This window comes from Vanessa cardui, chromosome 15, assembly GCF_905220365.1.
Source record: "Vanessa cardui chromosome 15, ilVanCard2.1, whole genome shotgun sequence".
In the NCBI taxonomy this organism is placed as follows: domain Eukaryota; kingdom Metazoa; phylum Arthropoda; class Insecta; order Lepidoptera; family Nymphalidae; genus Vanessa; species Vanessa cardui.
This window is the reverse complement of record NC_061137.1, coordinates 6,166,639-6,186,951: the sequence shown is the minus strand read 5'-3', so window position 1 is coordinate 6,186,951 and position 20,313 is coordinate 6,166,639. Positions and strand designations below refer to the sequence as shown.

Here is a 20,313-nt window from a genome sequence, read left to right as displayed (position 1 = left end):
TTATAAATCCTCAAACCATTGTAACTTTTAGGCTTATTGACCAAGAACATCATAATAAGTACATTTTTTTTATAAGCTATTCTATATTTTTATTATGTAATTATTTAAAAAAAATACAGTTTTTGTATTTTGTAAATAATATTAGCATCGAAAATGATGTCCTACCAACAAAAAAATAAGATGATAATTATGCCCATTGTATAAGTACATTAGCTACATTATCTTTAAACTTAAACACAATTATACTTAGTAATCTATGTAATAGTCTTTTGCAGACGAATATGTGTTGAGTCACTGAATGTTACCTACTTACACAAGCTGACCAAACCTTCTACCAACGCATTATTAAATTACCCAATGTTATCTTTCTTAATAAATCCTATACCTACTTAAACAAAATATATTTTTTTATCTTCAATATCATCAATGTCCATGTATATTTTAAAACAAAGCCTGTCGACCGGCTGAACATAATAAACTCAAAAAGTACCAAACTGAATATCATGCATATTTTTTCATAGGTCATGTTATGAATGAATTAGGGGTTTACTGACATACGCCGCAAAAACTAATATAATGTATTACATTAAAAAAGTTTTATGACGAGTAATTACTTAAAATATGTATAAGAGCTACCGGTTAAACATGTACTTTTTAATAATTCCGGCTTATTAAAATTCCTATTTAGCAATTTCCAAATAAAACAGATTAACGAATTATATTTAGCTTTTGGTGTAGTTTTCTCAGAAGTTTTAAAACGCAAGGCCATTCTCATGATGCGTATTACACATTTTCTTGCAAGAAAAGTAGTCACGTCTGAAATAGCGTGATAAAAATAAATAATCGACAGAGATACGTTGTCGAAGAGAAGCTTGCTCGGCAATACTGTGCATAGTTTGAGCGTCAGCACACGTCTGGATCTGACGGGGGTTCTATTTCGGGAACGCTAACCTCACACCAATGCTTATCCAATTCTCGACACTCCTTTGTCTTATTAAAAGTATATCGGTCAATTTGCGTATAAAATTAGTTTGTTTATTATAAAAGTCTTCCAAAATGGGAAACTTACTCAGTGGTGCTTCAACAGAGGTTAACGCTTCAACTTTAAATACCGTAGCAAGTGAGAGTAACACAATGGAAAACGTCAACATATTAGCTGATAACGATGAACAAGTTGTTGAAGAACAGTTCCATGACATTATTAGTGATGATGAAGAAACACGTACTAAAAATAAGGAAAAGGAAATGAATGAATTCAGAAAACAATTAAGTATCAAACGTGAACAAAGAAAAGAAATATTAGCTCGACATAGATCTGAAAAGAAAGATTTAGAGAATGCTTTACAAAATGAAAAAGAGACTAAAATACAACTGTGTGAAACAAACAGACTTCTTCGAGAACTATTAAAGAAAAATAACATTGAGATACCAGAAAATATTGAAACTGTTGACGAAAAGTCTTATATCTCAGAGTCTATAACACAAATGAGAGCAGAAATCGAGAAATTAAAATCCAACAATAATAAATTAAGATGTGATTTAGCAAATTCAAATCATGCACTTCAAACAGCATATACAGATATTGCAGAATTAAGTGCTCAAAATACAGAATCTATTAAGCAAGTTAACGCACTGAAAGAAGTGATAACAGTAAGCAAGACATTGATCAACCTTCGTGAACAACAACTTACGGAGGTGAGTCATATTTTACATATTTAAATTACATAACGAAGAACAAATTTTTCAGTGACCCACAATGAACATTATTTTATGAAAACAAGCACAGAATTAATTCGTGTAATCAAAACATCTAAAGCCGATATACATTTGAATTTTCAATTTTGTTACTTTTAATAACGTGTATAATATTTTGGGATGGTTTATTTTCAAATTTCTTTGTTTTTGACGATGGTGATGATGATGATGTTTTCCAAACCGATCTCAGTCATGGCGGCTATTCTCAAGGGAGTCCAGCCAACTGCGCAGGGAATATTATAGTGCACAAATTTTAATTTACACGATAAAACCTAAAATCTTTAATCTCCATAACCTAGGGCTTTGCCCCAGGACCTTGATATGTGGTTATATCTAACCATTAGACAATCGAGGCAGTCTTTCTTTTAATACACTACACAAATTGTTAAAAACAGTAATTCCGGAAAAATATCGATTTAGGCAGTTTCGTACATATTGCTTTAATTTCTATTAAATATTACATCCGGCATGTTTTTGTGAGTGCGTTTTAACAATGTTTACATCTTTATAAATACCGCATGAGTATACATTTTATGGAAGTAAATACAGTATTCAAACAAAAAGAAATAGTGCCTTAAAGACAGTCAGCGCATTGCTTCGTTTATTTCTAAAGGCAACGACCTGCAGCATCGAGCACTTCCATCGGTCAGGGACCGCTATAATACATCGCAGCATGTTGCCGGTGTTTCCCTTTGGCACGTGAACTTGATGTTATGCCAAAATCTTTCGAACTTTCCTTTCATAAACAAAATATTTCAATCATATAAAGCAATAAAATGATTGACCAAAGATGAATGAAATTACTCATTTATTTTATTTCTTGCAGTTAAAAGATAAACTTCATGAAATAGAACAGTCACTTGCTGATAGGGAAACAAACATGCTATCGGCTGATTTAAGACAAGAATATGAACGTCAGTTACAAAATATCCGGACATTACGTGGGTTATATGAAGAGCGAGCTAGATTAGCTGATGTATCAAGACAAGCTCTCGCCAGAGATCTCGAAGAGCAAAAACTGCTTCTTGAAGCCGAAACTAATAAGTATGCTTTTATTTATCTTTGTAATCCAGTAATTAATTTCATCGTAGAAAATACTTATTTAACTCACTAGGCCTAAAAGCGCGTGAACTAATAAAATGATGAGCTTTTGTCTCATAAAATAAAGTCTATTGTAACCTTTGTGACTAATAGTGGTCATTAAGCGATTAGTTTGTATAAAATTTTTCCTATCTATCCAGTTATACTCTGGCTGCAAGCCAAAAAATAGTAAGGATTGTTATAATCAAAAAATGTAGGTACACTTAATCAATTACTTTTGTGTTTACGACTTCCAGAACGACTGATCTCAGTAATAAAATTGAGGAACTTGAAACCAAGATCACCGACTTAGAAGAAACAGTTGATGACAAAAATAACTTAATATCTGCTTCTCGCGAGGAAACACGGGGATTAAAAGCAGAAATGTTGGTTGTAAATAAGGTATGCTTTACATTAGTTTTATACATGTTAATTTATCATCGACAAATCTTACTTAATCTTACTTATTGTATATTGTTGATTTGTCGATGATAAATGAAAATTATAGATTAAAAAGTAATAATACTCTCACTATTTTCATATTGATTTTTGATTAAACATTATTTTAATCCTTGCTTGTTTTTACAGTTATTTTCACAAGTATTATTAGGTTATAAAAATAAGCAAGATTTAGACAAACTAGTACACCGTCTAGAAGAAAATCACGGCTTACTAACGCAAATGGCCGGAAGAGAGGATGGCTCAGAAGTATCGACAGAACTACCAAAATTGTTGTTAGAGATCGTCAGCCAAATAGACGAGAAAGACAATAATGACTTGAATATGATTAACGAAGAAACTAGCTCGAATGCAGAAAATGATTCCCAAAATATTGGTATGTATTTTTGAATGATTATTATTATTTAATAAACTTCACTGAGTCCATTTTACAAAACAACAAAACGTTTTAAACGTATAAGATAAAATTGCAATTATTCCACATACTTGTTTTAATTTTCAGTCAATACTACACCTGAGGAAATAGTTGAGAATCTTCCGAAAGTCTGGCGGGTTTTAATGGAACTGTTAAGTCATCAAAGCGAAGCTGACACCAATACCTCTGAGAAAGTAACAACCTGTTACAAGTCTGTCGAAACAAAATCAGGACCCGTTCTTGTGCCAAGTGTTAGTCAAACTTATATAAGGCTTAAGGTAATTATTATTAAATAGAACTAATAAATTAATTTAGATCTTACAAATCTTTCTTATGCTTAACATATGACTCATGCATTTATGCCGTATGTAAACAAAAATATGTCCATGACCAACAACTTACGTTTCATATTAAAAATAGAACTACTTTTATTTGTTTTGGTTTCCGGCCAATTTAATTTGATTTACTTTTTTGGTATATATATTTTTTGGCATTACATTTTTAAACGATATTTAATTCATTTACAGGATTTGATTCTTGAAAAATTGACTTTGATCAAAGAAGTTAATCGTATGAAACAACTGAATACACATCTAGAATCACGTTTAGAAGAACAAGAAAGGAGACTTTGTCTGGTCACTAACGAATTAAGCAAGACCTGGCACGTCGTTGGTAGACTAAGACGTCACCATCATCAATTACATACTCATGAAAAGATACTAAAATACGAACTACAACAAAAACGAAAATTACTGAATGAGCTAAAGGAAGAGCTTGAATATTGCCGTGAAAAATGGGAACAGGCGAGAGAGAAAAATACTCAATCCGAAAAAGATTGGCGCAAACTACGCACTGAGTTTTCGAACAGAAAATTGAAACCAGAGCAAGCCGCTTTAAATAACTCTGCTGAAAGTGGTTATAGTGACGAGAGGCCATCGGATTCATCAGAGTCAAATGATGAAAGTGAGTATGTTGAGACAAAGGTGAAATGTAAAAAGAAGCAAAAAAAGTCTTTTGAAACTATTCTAGACTCAAGCACTGATTTTAATTTGGCTGCAGAAAGGGAAGATCCTGCAAGTGACTTATTAGACGTAGCAGAACTCCCACTAGATACGCAAGAAGATAATCCAGAATGCGACGTATCAGATTTATGTAAAAGTGAGATTATTTTAAAAGATGTAAAAGTATACGACGAAACTGAAGATGAGATAGCTGATATGGCTAATGATTCGTGTTTAGATGACATTTCAATTGCAGAAAATTCCGTTGCAGATAAATCTACGTTTGATAATACTAATGTTCAAACAACCAACTTAAATGATCTAGATAGTAGTTTTGTAGATCACCTCGTAGAAGTACCGACACCAAGCGACCAAAGCAAAGATAAAACGGAGATGAACTTTGAAAACGCCGAAGACAAAGTTAATTATTCTGAAAGTAAGAGCGACTCTGACAAAAATATTCAAGAAACGCATAGAGATTTAAATCTATGTAACGACACAACCGAAATTCCTGATTGTAAGGCAGCAGAAAATATACCTCAAAGTTCCACACAACATTCAGCACAAATTACAGAAATCGATTTTAGTGCAATATTACAAAATGTAAAAAAACAAAATGAACGACTACAGATTAAAGACAAACGATTAGAAAGTTTAGAAAATGAATGTTCGTCCATTGTTGCAAACATATCTAATACTCTAAATTCTGGAGATGAAATGATTGCTAAACTAGATAACTTGCATACAAATTTCAACCATGGCGTACCAGATCAAACACAGCTACCCAAACAAGAAAACATATGCAGTAATGAAAACCAAAATCCTACCGATTTAGAAGAACCATCATCGTCCAGAGATATTGACCATGAAGCTAGATTTGCCGCCCGTGATATACGATTGAAAAGATTGGAAGAGCAAACGAAATCTTTAGTGAGTAAAGTTAATAAAACCGCAACGAAAGGCGTGAAAATTCATTACAAGTTAGAAGAACTGCATAATATATATGGATCTGAGAATTCGCGGTCTGGAACACCATCAGAAGATACTGAAGATATTTCACAAAACGATGACGAAATGCCAAACGAATAACAATGTCTTATTTATAATGTTGCATGCAAACTTTATTAAATCAAATATTTAAAATAAAAAAGTATATATATTTGACAAAATTTTTATTTACCAAATAAACGTAGGTATACAAAATAATCAGGTACGTGATTCGATTTTATTTCTTTCACAGAAAGTTTTAACATAATTTTACGATAAAAAATATTCAAATTTAGCACATCCACATTTATATTATCTAGCTTTATCATATCAGATCAATTCAAGGAAGTGCATTTAAAAAAACATATATCGACTATAAGAAATTTTCTCAATATTTTTTTTAAATCTTAGGCTCACTCATCACGTTTGATATTTGTTTTGTTACTGCAAGTATCTGCTTCTTTTATTTTCTCGTTAATAGTGAGACTGTCTTCAAGCACCGCGACTACTATGTGTTGCACTTTGTCCGCCATCTTTCCTGGAGGCACACGATACAATCGCCAAGCCCATATCGACAATAATAACATCTCAAAAATCATTATAATATTTTGTATCACTGAAAAAAAAAGAATTACGATATTAAAACAGGTTATTAAAATTGTATTACGCTTAAGTTAATCATTTATTAAAAACTCCTATATTAAAAAAGTTATTGTCAGATCTTTTACAGAAACAATGATGTTGTAGTAGACAGATATGTTATTAACGCGCAAAAAGTGAAGACTAGAAAACGTCCTAATTGGGACGTTTGCGTGTAGTTGTTTTACGTAGTAATACGTTATAATACATCATAATTATGTAGTAATATGTTTTGTGTAATTAAAACATCTAGTTATCCCTTTTACTTATTGTATTTATCAAGCTATCCTTTTTACTTTTAACTAAATGTAAAAATAAAATAAAATAAACTGTCCCCGGCGCGGCACACTTTTTTCTGTTGTTTACTATGGACATAACATATCTGTTTATTAAAATATCATTGTACAGAAACTACAAAAACTTTTATTATATTATTTATATTAAAAATGTTAGGTTACTTACGATTAACAAATACTGAAGGATGTAAAGCCATTATGCAAGGCAAATCAAATAACTCGGGCATAATTTTCGCAAAGCCGCATTGTAGCTTTACAATCAAAAGAACTAGCTGTAAGGCTAAGAATCTGGGCCTGGGGGTAGATCCCGTGGCCTCAGCTGCTCGCACACACATTATTACACCCCATACACCTGACAATATCGAGACGGCGATGAACGGTTGAATGTAAATAAAACTGTTCAGGTATAACATCTGAAAATTAAAAAGGAACATTTGAGTAATCATTATGTAATACCTTAAGCTTTTATCGAACTGGAAACAATGATTATACATATAATTATAAAACGATTATGATTCGAAAATATTGTCTATAAAAGTAACGTAAGTAACTTTTATCATTTGTTGTTAAATTGTTTTATGATTTAATATCGCGACAATCAAATTATTTTATGACTGTCGTGACAATTGCAGTTTAAGAACTATATAAACTTAAAGACTTCGTGATACCATTTACATGATGATGCTTGTATTCTTACCATATCTTCGGCCCAAAGAATTAGAACAATCAAGTACAAAATAGCTTGGATTACAGGCATCTGCAGCACCAGATATCGCAACCAAGTTAAACTCTTTCTGAAATCATAGATAATATTTATTCAATTATAAACTATATGTATTATGCATGTATGTTATATGTAACGTACACTGGCGGATTTGCAAATCTGCCGCTAGTATTTTATTAGTATGATTTTAAACGAGGTGATATTTCAGTTAGTTACTAGATTAGTTTTACAACCCGCTATGTAGTGACTCGTCACTACATAGCGGATTACGGACGTAATGTGTATACATATAATTATAAGATTTTTTTTTTAATTTCTGTAAAATAATAACAAAGTAGGGCTTAATTTGCCGCCCCTCTAAATCAGCCGCCCCAGGCTTCAGCCTACTTAGCCTATTGGTAAATCCGCCACTGATAACGTAATTGTTGTCGTATGTATGTGCAATCATTACTTTAATCTCTCTCTTACTCAATCAATCAACTCAAAGTACTGTATTTTTTTGTCCGTCAAAATGATAGTATAATTTATTGTTTAACGTACTTCCTAGGGAGGTTTGTAATATTCGAATATATTTCACGTTGAGTCAGACACAGTTTTATATAATACTGACACAGTAAACCTAATATACATAAATCGATAGATAATAAGGATTTATGCAAACTCATCTGGGCAAGTGTGAGTATCTTATATTATATAGCCAAACATTTGTATTTCTGTGCTTTTGCTTAAAGCGTGCGTGAGCCAGTGTAACTACAAGTACAAGGCACGTAACATTTTAGTTCCCAAAGACGATGGTACTTTAACAGACGTAAGGAACATGATCAGGAAGCAAAATTACAAACTTAGAATGGCAAAGATACGATCCCTATTCTATTCCGATCGGAAACCGACTAACTGTCAATAAAACTTCAATAAAATAAACCTCAGCTTAATCGTAACTGCGGGTCAATAAAATAACAATAATGATTTATATTCTAATCCAAGTGTGACCAAAACGCAACAGATTCATTGCGTTTGTAGAACAGTAACGGCTTAACGGCAATTATTGGTTTTCGATGCGATTGCGATAAATTATTAAATTGGGTCCCAAACTCATTTACGTCATACTTATATCAATACTGTAATCACGTTCAGTCATTAAAACACACTTTTTCTCTCTTACTTATTCTATACTTCTTTCAATACATGTGTTTTAGTTACTAGCCCAAACGGTAACTCTTAAATTAAGTTAAATATATAAAAGAATAGTAATAATTTAGAAACCAAATAAATATTATTAATTTGAAGTATCAACACAATTTTATAACAGAGACAGTATAAAAGGCGTTTCAATTACAACTATTAACAGTGCAGGTCAGAGCAATTTATCGAAGTGGATAATTTTTACCTCTACCATTAAGGGTTGCTAGGTATTAAATGTAAGCATTCGCTCAGTAATTACGAAATAATTGGTTATAAACATAATGGAAGTAAATAATGCCAGCTATAAATGCCCTGACAATTTACAAACATTTTGTAAACATTTTAACGACTGACACAATAAAATTAATTCGCTGAAATGAAATTAGTTTCCTTAAAACTGTGTAAGATTATAGTGGGTACAGAAAATATGTATTACTAACACATATGTGACTAAAAGGTCGACTTAGCGAATTAATTTAAAAAAGTAACATTAAATTAAGTAATAGATCTGCTTACTTTTGTACTTGTGGCCTCGGCAAGATGCAACAAGGCCAGCAACAGCATGGTAAAACCCTGGTCTCCATTTGAGACCCCTCAGATCGTCTAAAATCAATAATTAAAGAAAATATTCGTCATCATTCTTCTAATACAATACAAAATATAAAGACTCTTTTAAGTTACAAATAAAAGATTAAAATTATTCAAAAGCAACAAAACATCATCTTAAAGTTTTTAAATTATAACAATATAATTATAGTTATGCATGGACCGCTTTTTATAAACAATGGGCATTTTCAAAAAAAAATAATATTATTATTGTTTTTATTTCATAAGGCCCTTAAAGATTGTTAAATAAATCAAGTAACTTATGGTAACAATATTTCAATAATTTATTGTCTTACCTGACGAGTTGATTAGTACCTCCACACTCGGCGATGATTAGAAAATAGAAGTGATACATTGCCACCATTACGGCCTCTTGGGAGATCGCCTCAGCTATGATTCGTACTCGAGGCAAAATAGTTGTAAGTAGAGCCATTGCTGCGACCAACTGGAAAAAAGAAGTGAGTTCATTTGTTTATTATTATTTTGAAAAAAAAAGAACCAATGCAAGTAAAGATATCTCCCCTTTTAATGACCAAGTTTATTCCACATCGCTGATTGACAAATATATGTCAGTTACAATTTCGCTTAATGTATAACCAACATAAACAATAGCCCGTCTTAAGAAGAACAAACACCAGGGTGCAAGCAGTATTCAGGGGGTCACACTGCTCCCCAAAAAAAATTAATATTCTATATCGCTTAACCGGATCCCAAAACGACCTATTTTTTTCATCACTGGAAATACACATTACGCGTTTCCCCGTAACGTGATGTGGGAGGGTATGTGGGACTCACCGGAGCCTAGGGCGTCGGGTCACCCCGGCACACCGGAATACCTACTAAAAAAAACAGTTGTACCCTCTCCCTCTTTCCAACGGGCGCCACAGGATCGCTTTAAGAGGGCTTCGAGTATGTGATAGTCATACAGTGTCTATTATCCAGATAAGACAATATTCTAAATCATAAATAGCTTAATTATATACGAATATGTAAGGATAGTAATCATTTCAATATTGAAGTAAAACAAAACAATCCTTGGCACTATTATTTTTTCAAATTAAACAAATAATTAATTACCGTGTTTTAATGTCTAATTGTTTTTTTGTTAAGTGAAAATAATTACCTAAGAACTAATGGCTCATTATTGAATTATGAAATTCGCACGACCTCATTACATTGGGTCAAGAACAAAGAGTTTAAAAAAAATCAGGTTTGTTATTATCATAGTAAACATTTAAGGTTAGCTTAGTGATCTGTAGTATAACAGAATAGCCAAGTGGTAAAAAACTATGTACACACTTATATGATATGTTCGAGTACATCTAATACATTCTCATCTCCTTTAGGGAACTATCAATATTTAGTTTTTATATACGATTTTGTTCGCATACATAACAAAAACTTTCTTCTCAATACTATCAAACATACATTTATATTTTAGACTAGCGAACCACCGGCAATGCAACTGGTGCAATGCTGGTACTAAGACTACAGAGTGTCTTTATAGACAACGTTCCCATTTTGTTTTTGTCATTATGCAATATAAACCCCTGCTATTTATATTTTTTAGAAAATATTATAGTTGGTACATTATTTTGATCTATTTTGTGGGGCTTGCAATGTAAGTGCAAAATAATGTGTTTACTTACTACATCATAATAGAAACCTCAAAAATTATCAATGTTTCTTTACTACGTTATGAATTTATTTCACGATATAAAACTCCCTCTTGAATCGTTAACGACCTTAGCATACATGGGGATAGACAGACGGCAGGAAGCGATTTTGTTTTAGTGATGGATATGTATTGATCAACTTTTTAAATATTCAAAAAAAAATGCATAAATTATTGGAGTATCTATATACTTGTATATAATATGATCTTCAAAGAGAAAATTAATAGCAATGTAATACTAAAGACATAATAATTTTAAATAAATTAGCTACTCTGAATGAAACTAGTGATTACACAAGGATTCTTATGTAATCTTAAGCTCGCATAAGCTACAATCGCTGACACAAGCGTATTTAAATACTGATTTAATGTCACAAACAACTTTTTAGAATACTCTCTATAAACACTGTATATTATAAAGGTCTTTTGAAATATGGTGTCCATACAAGGTGTAATCGCTTCCGGGAGTTAATAGTTTGAAAAATATTACTTGTAATTACGATTTATTTATAAGTACCCAAAACATATCACTTATATAACATCAAGGCGATTAAAATCAACCTTAAATTCCATTTATAACCAAGTATATGACGCAAATTACGAAATACCAAAAAAGAAAAATTATTAAACAAACTTTTAGACGAGAGAGTCACGAGTGCGCAATAGGCTAAGAGTTTTCCTTTGAACCATACATAATTACGAAGTGTTCGTCGTCAATCTCTTACGAAACAACTTGATGTCGACTTATGCAATATCAACACAAGTCACTCACAACAAGAAACAGACTTGAAAGGCCAGGATGTTTGCTGCCGTTAACGTCTTTTGTACGGGAATTTTAAATAAATAATTGTTGTTAACACATTGGGATATTTGGCAATGTCCGACGTTAATACCTATAAAATGCTGAAGAAAACACCGTTAAAACATAATTACATTGATGAATAATTACGTTTAGCTGTGTTTCCGTCGTTTCATCAGTAAAATATACCCACATCTTCTTTAAAGAGGTAGAATTTATTTTTATTGTATTTTGTGTCGCCATGCAGAAATGTAACTAAAAGCATTATGTTATTTCTATAAGGTTGTATAAGATTTTAATAGACTAATGAACGATCTTAACTATATGCATTTTTTAATAAAATAAATGAAGCTCATGTTATTTAAACCAATGATTCATTTAACTAAGATGCCCTTCAGCTTGAATTTAATTAATAATGTCACCGAGATCAAATCTAGGTTGGTACTTACGTTATCAAATATTTATAAAAAAAAAAAAAAACATTTTTTTGTTTAACAAACATATCTGGGGTACAAGATATTTGCTCCAAATATTGACTTTAGTAAGTACATACATTTTATTTTTAAAGTGACTTAAATGACAAAGTTTACGATCGTCGTGCTCTATTATTATGAATAAGGTATAAATCTGTACTAATCACGCAATTGATTCAATAATAATTATAATATAACAATAATAATTATACCTAATAGACACCTTAGACTGACCCTGTAAATATAATATTGCCAAGCTCAAACCACCTTTCTATATGCTTCCTTTACATAGTCGTGGATGCAATGTGACAAAACGATCCCGTGGCCCTTCGGTCAGTGCGAGTAACCCCAAGAGTTTTAATGACTATGAACTCCCAATAGGCCGAATTTCAAAATGTCGTTCATATTACCAAGAGTCGAGATGGCCCAGTGGTTAGAACGCGTGCATCGTAACCGATGATTGCGAGTTCAAACCCAGGCAAGCACCGCTGATTCATGTGCTTAATTTGTCTTTATAATTCATCTCGTGCTCAGCGGTGAAGGAAAACATCGTGAGGAAACCTGCATGTGACAAATTTCATAGAAATTCTGCCACATGTGTATTCCACCAACCCGCATTGGAACAGCGTGGTGGAATATGTTCCAAACCTTCTCCTCAAAGGGAGAGGAGGCCTTTAGCCCAGCAGTGGGAATTTACAGGATGTCGTTGTTCATATTACCAAGCTTCTCCTGGATAGTAAAAATTTTATTCCGCACTCAGAGGTGACGAAAATAAAAAGAAAAGAGAACTATGCTACATATACATCAAACAGTGGAGAAGCCTCGTTGACAAAATCCAAATGGTGCAAAAATGGTAATATTATGAGCTGCAAATAGTAACGTAATTGACAATTGTAGAAAAATAGTGACCATACTTACTGGATAAACAGCCAAAACAATGGCTAAACTTGTACTCGACTCCTTCCAATAGCGTAGCGCAGACCGTAAGGTTAGGATATAGAGAAGACATAATGTTAGCACCACCACTAGTCCACAGGACCATATAATCCATGCGTTGGATTTGAGAACTGCAAACAAAACATCATAAAAATATATTACGATTTTATCCTAAATATAATCAATCAATTTTTTTTATTTTTTTCTTCCAGATGTAGTGTAAGATAATAAGAAATTACTAGAAATTCGATAAGCATACTTTGATATACAATTATATACCTATGTACATATTATACATATATAACCAACTTATCAAAAAATACAAACTCCATTTAGCGAAGGTATCTACTGAATGTGCGAACTTATACTACATATGTTGAATATTTTTAAAATTTATTTTGTATTCCATAGAACATACCTACATTTTTTTTAAATCAAATGACAAACACATATCAAAATCTCGAAAAACAAAGGAATACTTGAAAATAGGAATATTATAATTTTATTTACACTTACTTATTTTTCATATACTTATATTTTTCACTTACTTACTTACTTACTTTATACTAAATAAAGATATATCTCATAATATACTAATATTCAATAATCTCTCTGTTCAAGCTCTATTATGGGAAGAACATAAAAATTAAAAACGTATTTGATTATTTCGAATACTTGAACAGAGGTTAGTTTAAAGTAATTTATTATGAAGGACAATATTTTCTTAAGTTATGTGAATTACAAATTCATTTTCTCTTCTTCTTGTGACGTATATATAGCGTTACATACCTCGTAGTACTATAAATATATTATGATGTCACTCTTAACGTTTAATTAGTGCAATTGTAACTGTTAAATGAACTAATGTAATCAAGATCAAGGAGAACTGATACAGAAGCAAGCTGACCTAAATGAATATAATAAATGTTATAAAGCTTTAATAAAGTAATATATAGGTATTTCCTAGTTTAAATGGTTTCATAAGAAAAAGTTAAAAATGTGTATCTTTTAAATTTTTAAATAATATTAATTTGTATTCGATCTCTTTAGAAAGTCCGCATAGATTCAAAATATTTGTTTATTCGTTAATCATTAAACTAATATAGTTACAAATACCACCGGAAAAGCAAATACCGGTCTTGAAAATCCGATGAAATAATCGGCGGTGCTATTTTTTGTCATAACTTTTTGTTCACAAATGTTTCTTAATATATTTTTTTTATTAATAATCAAGTATCAGAAGTACGTAATTTCAATTGCATTGCTGACATTGATATAAAATCTACCAATCTAGATAAGATTTTTTTTAGATCTTGGATAATCTTTTGGTATGATACTTTCATAAGATAAATACTTGTATTGTAAGAAATATGAACTACGTGATCTCAGATCCGTTCATTCTTATCCGTTTCCGATCTTTTCCATTCCTGTATATCTTTATATATTAGAACTCTATTATCTTTCGAACCGAGGAAACTTAAAATTTTGTTATTTGGAGTGTAATCGTGTGCTGACCCTTCCTTCTAGGTCAGACAATAAGAAACTTGTCCCACATTTTTTAGGTTCGTTTAAATATTCATATGAATATTAAAGATTCAATATGAGAGTATTGTTAGTGTTTATCATCTCATGTTAGTTGGTGAAAGGAAACATTGTTTAGAAACCAGCATGTGCGTGAAATACTACACACCTGTATCCTCATATCCGTCCTAACACTCCCAGCTCTAGGATATTAACAAATTTTAAAAATTACAAAGTAAAAAATTAAAAATTCTTTTAGATCATCAATAAAAAAAATTATGTGTGCCGTGGTGGTATTTTATACCAATATAGTAATTAATATAGGACTAAACATTAATAATAACTTCCATAATTATTTTAACTCATTATAATGATTTCCCTACAGGACATAATATTGTTTTAAACACTTTTATTATCAAGGTTATTTGTATAGTATCAAATTACAACAAAAATGTAATCAACTAATACCGTATATTAAACAATTTGCGAAAACTCATCATTATAAACACTTTCATTTATGCCAAAAAACACATTTAACTTAATAATATTTACTTTTTTCGTGCCAATCACTTGATTGAACATGAACACGATATGGACGAATTGTTGTTGACCTTTGCTGTTTTTCCGGATGTCATTACCCGATAACCGGAAGTATATTAAAAAAGTTATAGTCAAGGGAATCATACCTTTTTGAGTTTTATTGCCCAAATTTTTTTTTAACCAATAAAACTCATTACTATAATTTGTCTACAATATATATATATTAAATAAAATAAAAATTTCTGATTGGCTGGTAACCAACTCAAGATCTATAAAACATAAAAAATTGAAATTGAACGGGACCTTCCGAACCGGATTTTGTCAAGCGCATTCAGACATTGTCCGGCTCTAGAATATATTGCCAATTACAATCGTTTACAAAAAACAAGCTATTTATTGTACAAAATTTTAATCGACTTATAAAAAAGGGAAGTTATTAGTTCGACGTGTACCTTACATAGGTAAGGTACTAAGGTGTAACATTGTTAGAATATAAAAAATTAAATTATAAATTTCAGAAACCCCCGCCACAAAAAACATAAGCTACCTTTAAAAAGTAAAAAATAATAAAAGAAAATTAATCCTAAAGTACCTGTATGTATAAGTATGTATTAATATTTAAAAAAAAAACTTCACGTTGGGGGACCGCTCCAAAAAATCAAAATCAAAATCAAAATAAACTTTATTCAAGTAGGCTTTTATAAGCACTTTTGAATCGTCATTTTACAATTAAGTGAAGCTACCACCGGTTCGGAAAGTAGATTCTACCGAGAAGAACCGGCAAGAAACTCAGTAGTTACTCTTTTTTAACATTTAAAAAATACAACGTCATGTTAATTAAATACAATTATTTCAATTAATGTATCCTGCTTGGAAGTCAACAGGTATTAACTCCACGCTTTTTTATCATCTACAAAATCTTGTATCGAATAGTATGCTTTTTCTACCAATGTATTTTTAACAAACGATTTGAATTTACTAAACGGCAAAGTTAAAAATTTCTGCGGAATTTTATTATAGAAACGGATACCTTGCCCCAAGAAGGATCCATTGACTTTGCGGAGTCGGAAACTTGGCGTTATAAGTTTATCCTTACTTCTAGTGCATATACAATGATTATCACTGATTTTATCAAAGTGATCAATGTTACTGTGAATATACATGATATTGTTGTAAATATATTGCGACGCAACAGTAAGTATTCCTACTCTGTTAAAAACATCCCGAAGAGAGTCTCTAGCTCCAAGATTATAAATAAACCGAATTGCTCTCTTTTGTAAAATAAAGACAGATTCAATATCTGCAGCGTTACCCCAAAGTAATATGCCATATGACATAATACTGTGAAAATAACCAAAATAAACTAAACGAGCGGTATCAATATCAGTTAGTTGTCTAACTTTTCTAACCGCGTATGTTGCGGAGCTGAGTCTTCCTGTTAGGGATGATAAATGAGAAGTCCACTGAAGTCTGGAATCCAATTCTATTCCTAAAAACACCGTAGTATCAGCTACTTCAAGACGGTCACCATTTAAAGCTATATTATAATTTTGCTTGCTAACATTAGATAGGGTAAAAACTAAGCTCCTAATTAATTAGTGTCACATGCTTACCTATCTCATCTTTTATCTAACACTTATTATTTTGTACAATAGCGCTCGGTCCCCTCGGACATATAGGTACTTTAGGATTAAATTTCTTTTATTATTTTTTACTTTTTAAAGGTAGCTTATGTTGTTTGTGGCGGGGGTTTCTGAAATTTTTAATTTAATTTTTTATTTCATACTTTTTAAATGTAAACATCCTTATAATATCTCTGGTTAAGTTGTAAATATGTGGGTTCTTTTCGATTTAAAACATATAAGTTAAGATTACATTTTAAGGTCAATCTTGTTCTTTTTTATTTAAGTTACTAATAAATATTTTTTGTTTCTTAATAAATTTTTTTTCCTAATAATTTTATTTAATTACTAATGTTTTTTGTGATGTACAAGTCATAACCTTTCATTTGATACCCCACTTGAGCATATTTGCAGACATTCGGTTTTTCTTCCCCACTTTAACCCCCCATAATTTTTAAACGGCTAAACCCATTTTCATCAAACATGTCTAAGAACACTCGCCCGTAAAACACCTATAATACAAAAAAAACTAAATTGTAATCGGATCATTCGTTCGGGAGCTATGATGCCACAGACAGACAGACACACAGACAGACAGACACGTCAAACTTAGAACACCCCTCTTTTTGCGTCGGGGGTTAAATTTTATATTTGAGTATGATGATCAAATTTTTTTTTATGGTATAGGTTTGCGGTCGAGCATATGGGCAACCTGATGGTAGGGGGTCACCATCACCTATAGACAATGACGCTGTAAAAAATATTAACTATTCCTTATATTTTCAATGCGCTACCAACCTTGGGAACTAAGATGCTATGTCCCTTGGGCCTGTATTTACACTGGCTCACTCACCCTTAAAACCAGAACACAACAATACTGCGTACTGTTCTTTAGCGGTAGAATATCTGATGAGTGGGTGGTACCTACCCAGGCGGGCTTGCACAAAGCCCTACCACCAAGTGATCCATGATCCATTCAGATACATTTAGGCTTCTAAGCAAGCGTGCTTAATTTCGTGGCTGTATGTTTGTATGTTTGTCAACGATTTTCTCGTAAATTAAAATACTAAAATTGAGAGGATATTTTCCAGATAGATCTAAGTTAAGTACACTTCAAGTAACTTCAACAATGAAAGCATTCATTAAAATCAGTCTAGTATTTTCATAGACACATACAATACATATTTTTAGTTTACTGTTTCTAATTTTGAAGTTGATTTAGTTTTTTATAAATTATTTATGCATTATTATTACTACTATTAATATCTTTAGTACGACAAGAAAACCTGTCTAATATAATTTATAGAAAAATTATCTTAATATATTGTCAAACAATAAAAAAATAATATTCAAACGACAAATATATATACAATATCGTACGTCTAATTTGTATAAATCCAATAGGCGTAATTAATAGTTAGTATTTAACAATCGAAAATGTAATAATTTTTCTGCATAGAAATAATGACCTTAACAATGAGAAGAAAAAAGAAAAAAAAATAATGACGAATAACACAAAAAGGAGGTTATCACTCCTTTTTGAAGTCGGTTGAAAAAGAAATATCCCATATTTTGACATATCTTTAGAAAATGATTCTTTTCAGGGAGTGTGCGCAGAATATACATATAATTCAATTACCTGCCAAATACGAGGCGAAATCGGGCTGAAGGCTATAGCTATGGCACAATAAAGTTGTATTAATCGCATTGTTTACTTCTGGCAATGATGTCTCAGCACTTATGTGACGAGCTGCCAAAACTCTCGGTCCACTAGTTTCTGCACTTAACAAATCCATTTTTACGTTTTTATAAAATCACTTATTATTCAAAAGACTAAGAAAACATTTTTAGTTCCCTCCAAATATTAGGGTTACGAAATGCGGCATAAAACGCGTCCCACAGTACAGGTTCCGCCGACGATGTCTTGCACACTGATGACCGGCCGATTCGTTCACTTTCTTTCGACATTTCTGTCTACGCAATGTCTAGTGTTGTACAACATCCCGCAAGGCACAACGAATACTGCCCAGAATAATACACGCCCGTAATCATCAAATATACCATGATAAAACAATCGAAACACGATAAGAACACAGCACACCATAAATTACTCAAACAAACTTTATCTGTTTCGTGTCGTTCATAAAAAAAAAATTGGCGAAGTTATTAATATCGATGTAAAATTGTCGAACATATCGCAACACTAATTAATATTTTTTACAATATATCTGTGTGAGGTAACAACGAGAGCCCCCGACCGACCGACTTTATGCTTTGATAATCACTGGTTTTGTAATTCGTAAAAGGATATAGGTATCTACTTCAACCATTTGTTTAATATAACAATAAAATTTAAGTTCTGGATATATTTCCTTTCATTTATTTCTGAGAACAAACCTCGTTATATCAACAAAAAGAGAAAGTAACGAGGTCATTGCCGGCTCCACTGCTATGTATTAAAGTTTTGTAACACAAAACTCCATAAAATGATACATCTAGATAATATTTTAAGATGTTTTCTCTAACTCGAATTAAGAAATTATATAAGAAATATTATTTAAAACCAAAGTATAATTTATGTATTTAGTTTAAATAAAATGTATATCATTTTACACATACATAAGATACAATCAGAGTAACGACCTACTTTTAAAAAATACTTCCTTCTCAACAATTACCATGAATAAATTAAAGCATTTCAAAATAATAAAAAAAAATAGAAATGTAATCATGTTAAAGTTAAATAACAGTCTCATGTACACAGTGTGATCGATAAATACATTTTGCTAACACACCTTGTTGTCGTAACAAGAAAGTTTGTTTAGCCTATCCCGATGAGCCTATCCCTCCTTACTCTTATTACCTACGTTGAGAAGAATCGTTAAAATTAAAGTCTTCGGCTTCAATATTAAAGAAAATATTAAATTATAGCAAATTAAAAGCTTAATCATGATAGTTCATAGTATTAAACATTGATATGTAGGGATACCTTTACATCAAATAGATTAACAGTAGATTTATTCTGTAAAAACATATTCTAAACATATCGAACTAAATAACATCTAACTATAATAATTCTCTTTTCAAAATCACGAATGAGACATTAAGTGAGTTCTTACAAATAAATGCAGATGTTACATTTGAATACTCGCCAATTTGAAATTACGTAAATAGAATTCAATTAATAGTTATTACATTGGCATCTATTTGTTATTTATCTGTTATATAATAAGATTTTTATTGGTTTCTCCCTCACTCCACACATCATTAACCTATACGTATATATTTTATTGAAAATTGGAAATTAGAACAGAAGGCGTAGGTACTTAATTTTTAGATATTCTCATGTTATATAAAAATAATTATTAATTATTGAAGTCTATTTAACTATTGAACTGAGATCTTGAGGTCAATTCACAAATCTTTAATTTTTTATTTCAATTTTTATTTTTATTTTATATATATATATATAGTGTATATATATTGTTATTGCTTAATTTGTGTTTATACTACATCCCATGATCGTTGGTGTAGGAAAACATCGTGAGGAAACCGGCATGTGTCTAATTTCGTCGAAATTCTGCCACATGTGCATTCCACCGA

At 31.3% G+C, this 20,313-nt stretch overlaps 2 protein-coding genes across 2 annotated transcripts; one reads left to right on the top strand and one right to left on the bottom strand.

The window, feature by feature from the left end:
- Positions 1 to 881: 881 nt before the first annotated feature.
- Positions 882 to 5,872, top strand: LOC124535733 (reticulocyte-binding protein homolog 1-like). The gene is made up of 6 exons (XM_047112046.1): positions 882 to 1,695; positions 2,582 to 2,799; positions 3,093 to 3,237; positions 3,424 to 3,670; positions 3,797 to 3,987; positions 4,237 to 5,872. Exons 1-6 carry the CDS (start codon positions 1,057 to 1,059, stop codon positions 5,797 to 5,799), a joined length of 3,003 nt encoding a protein of 1,000 aa, XP_046968002.1. The 5' UTR covers positions 882 to 1,056; the 3' UTR covers positions 5,800 to 5,872.
- Positions 5,868 to 18,722, bottom strand: LOC124535736 (organic solute transporter alpha-like protein). Its single transcript, XM_047112049.1, has 7 exons — positions 18,350 to 18,722; positions 13,010 to 13,158; positions 9,441 to 9,589; positions 9,055 to 9,141; positions 7,330 to 7,426; positions 6,799 to 7,045; positions 5,868 to 6,313 (listed from the first exon to the last, which is right to left on the bottom strand). Exons 1-7 carry the CDS (start codon positions 18,504 to 18,506, stop codon positions 6,111 to 6,113), a joined length of 1,089 nt encoding a protein of 362 aa, XP_046968005.1. The 5' UTR covers positions 18,507 to 18,722; the 3' UTR covers positions 5,868 to 6,110.
- Positions 18,723 to 20,313: the final 1,591 nt, after the last annotated feature.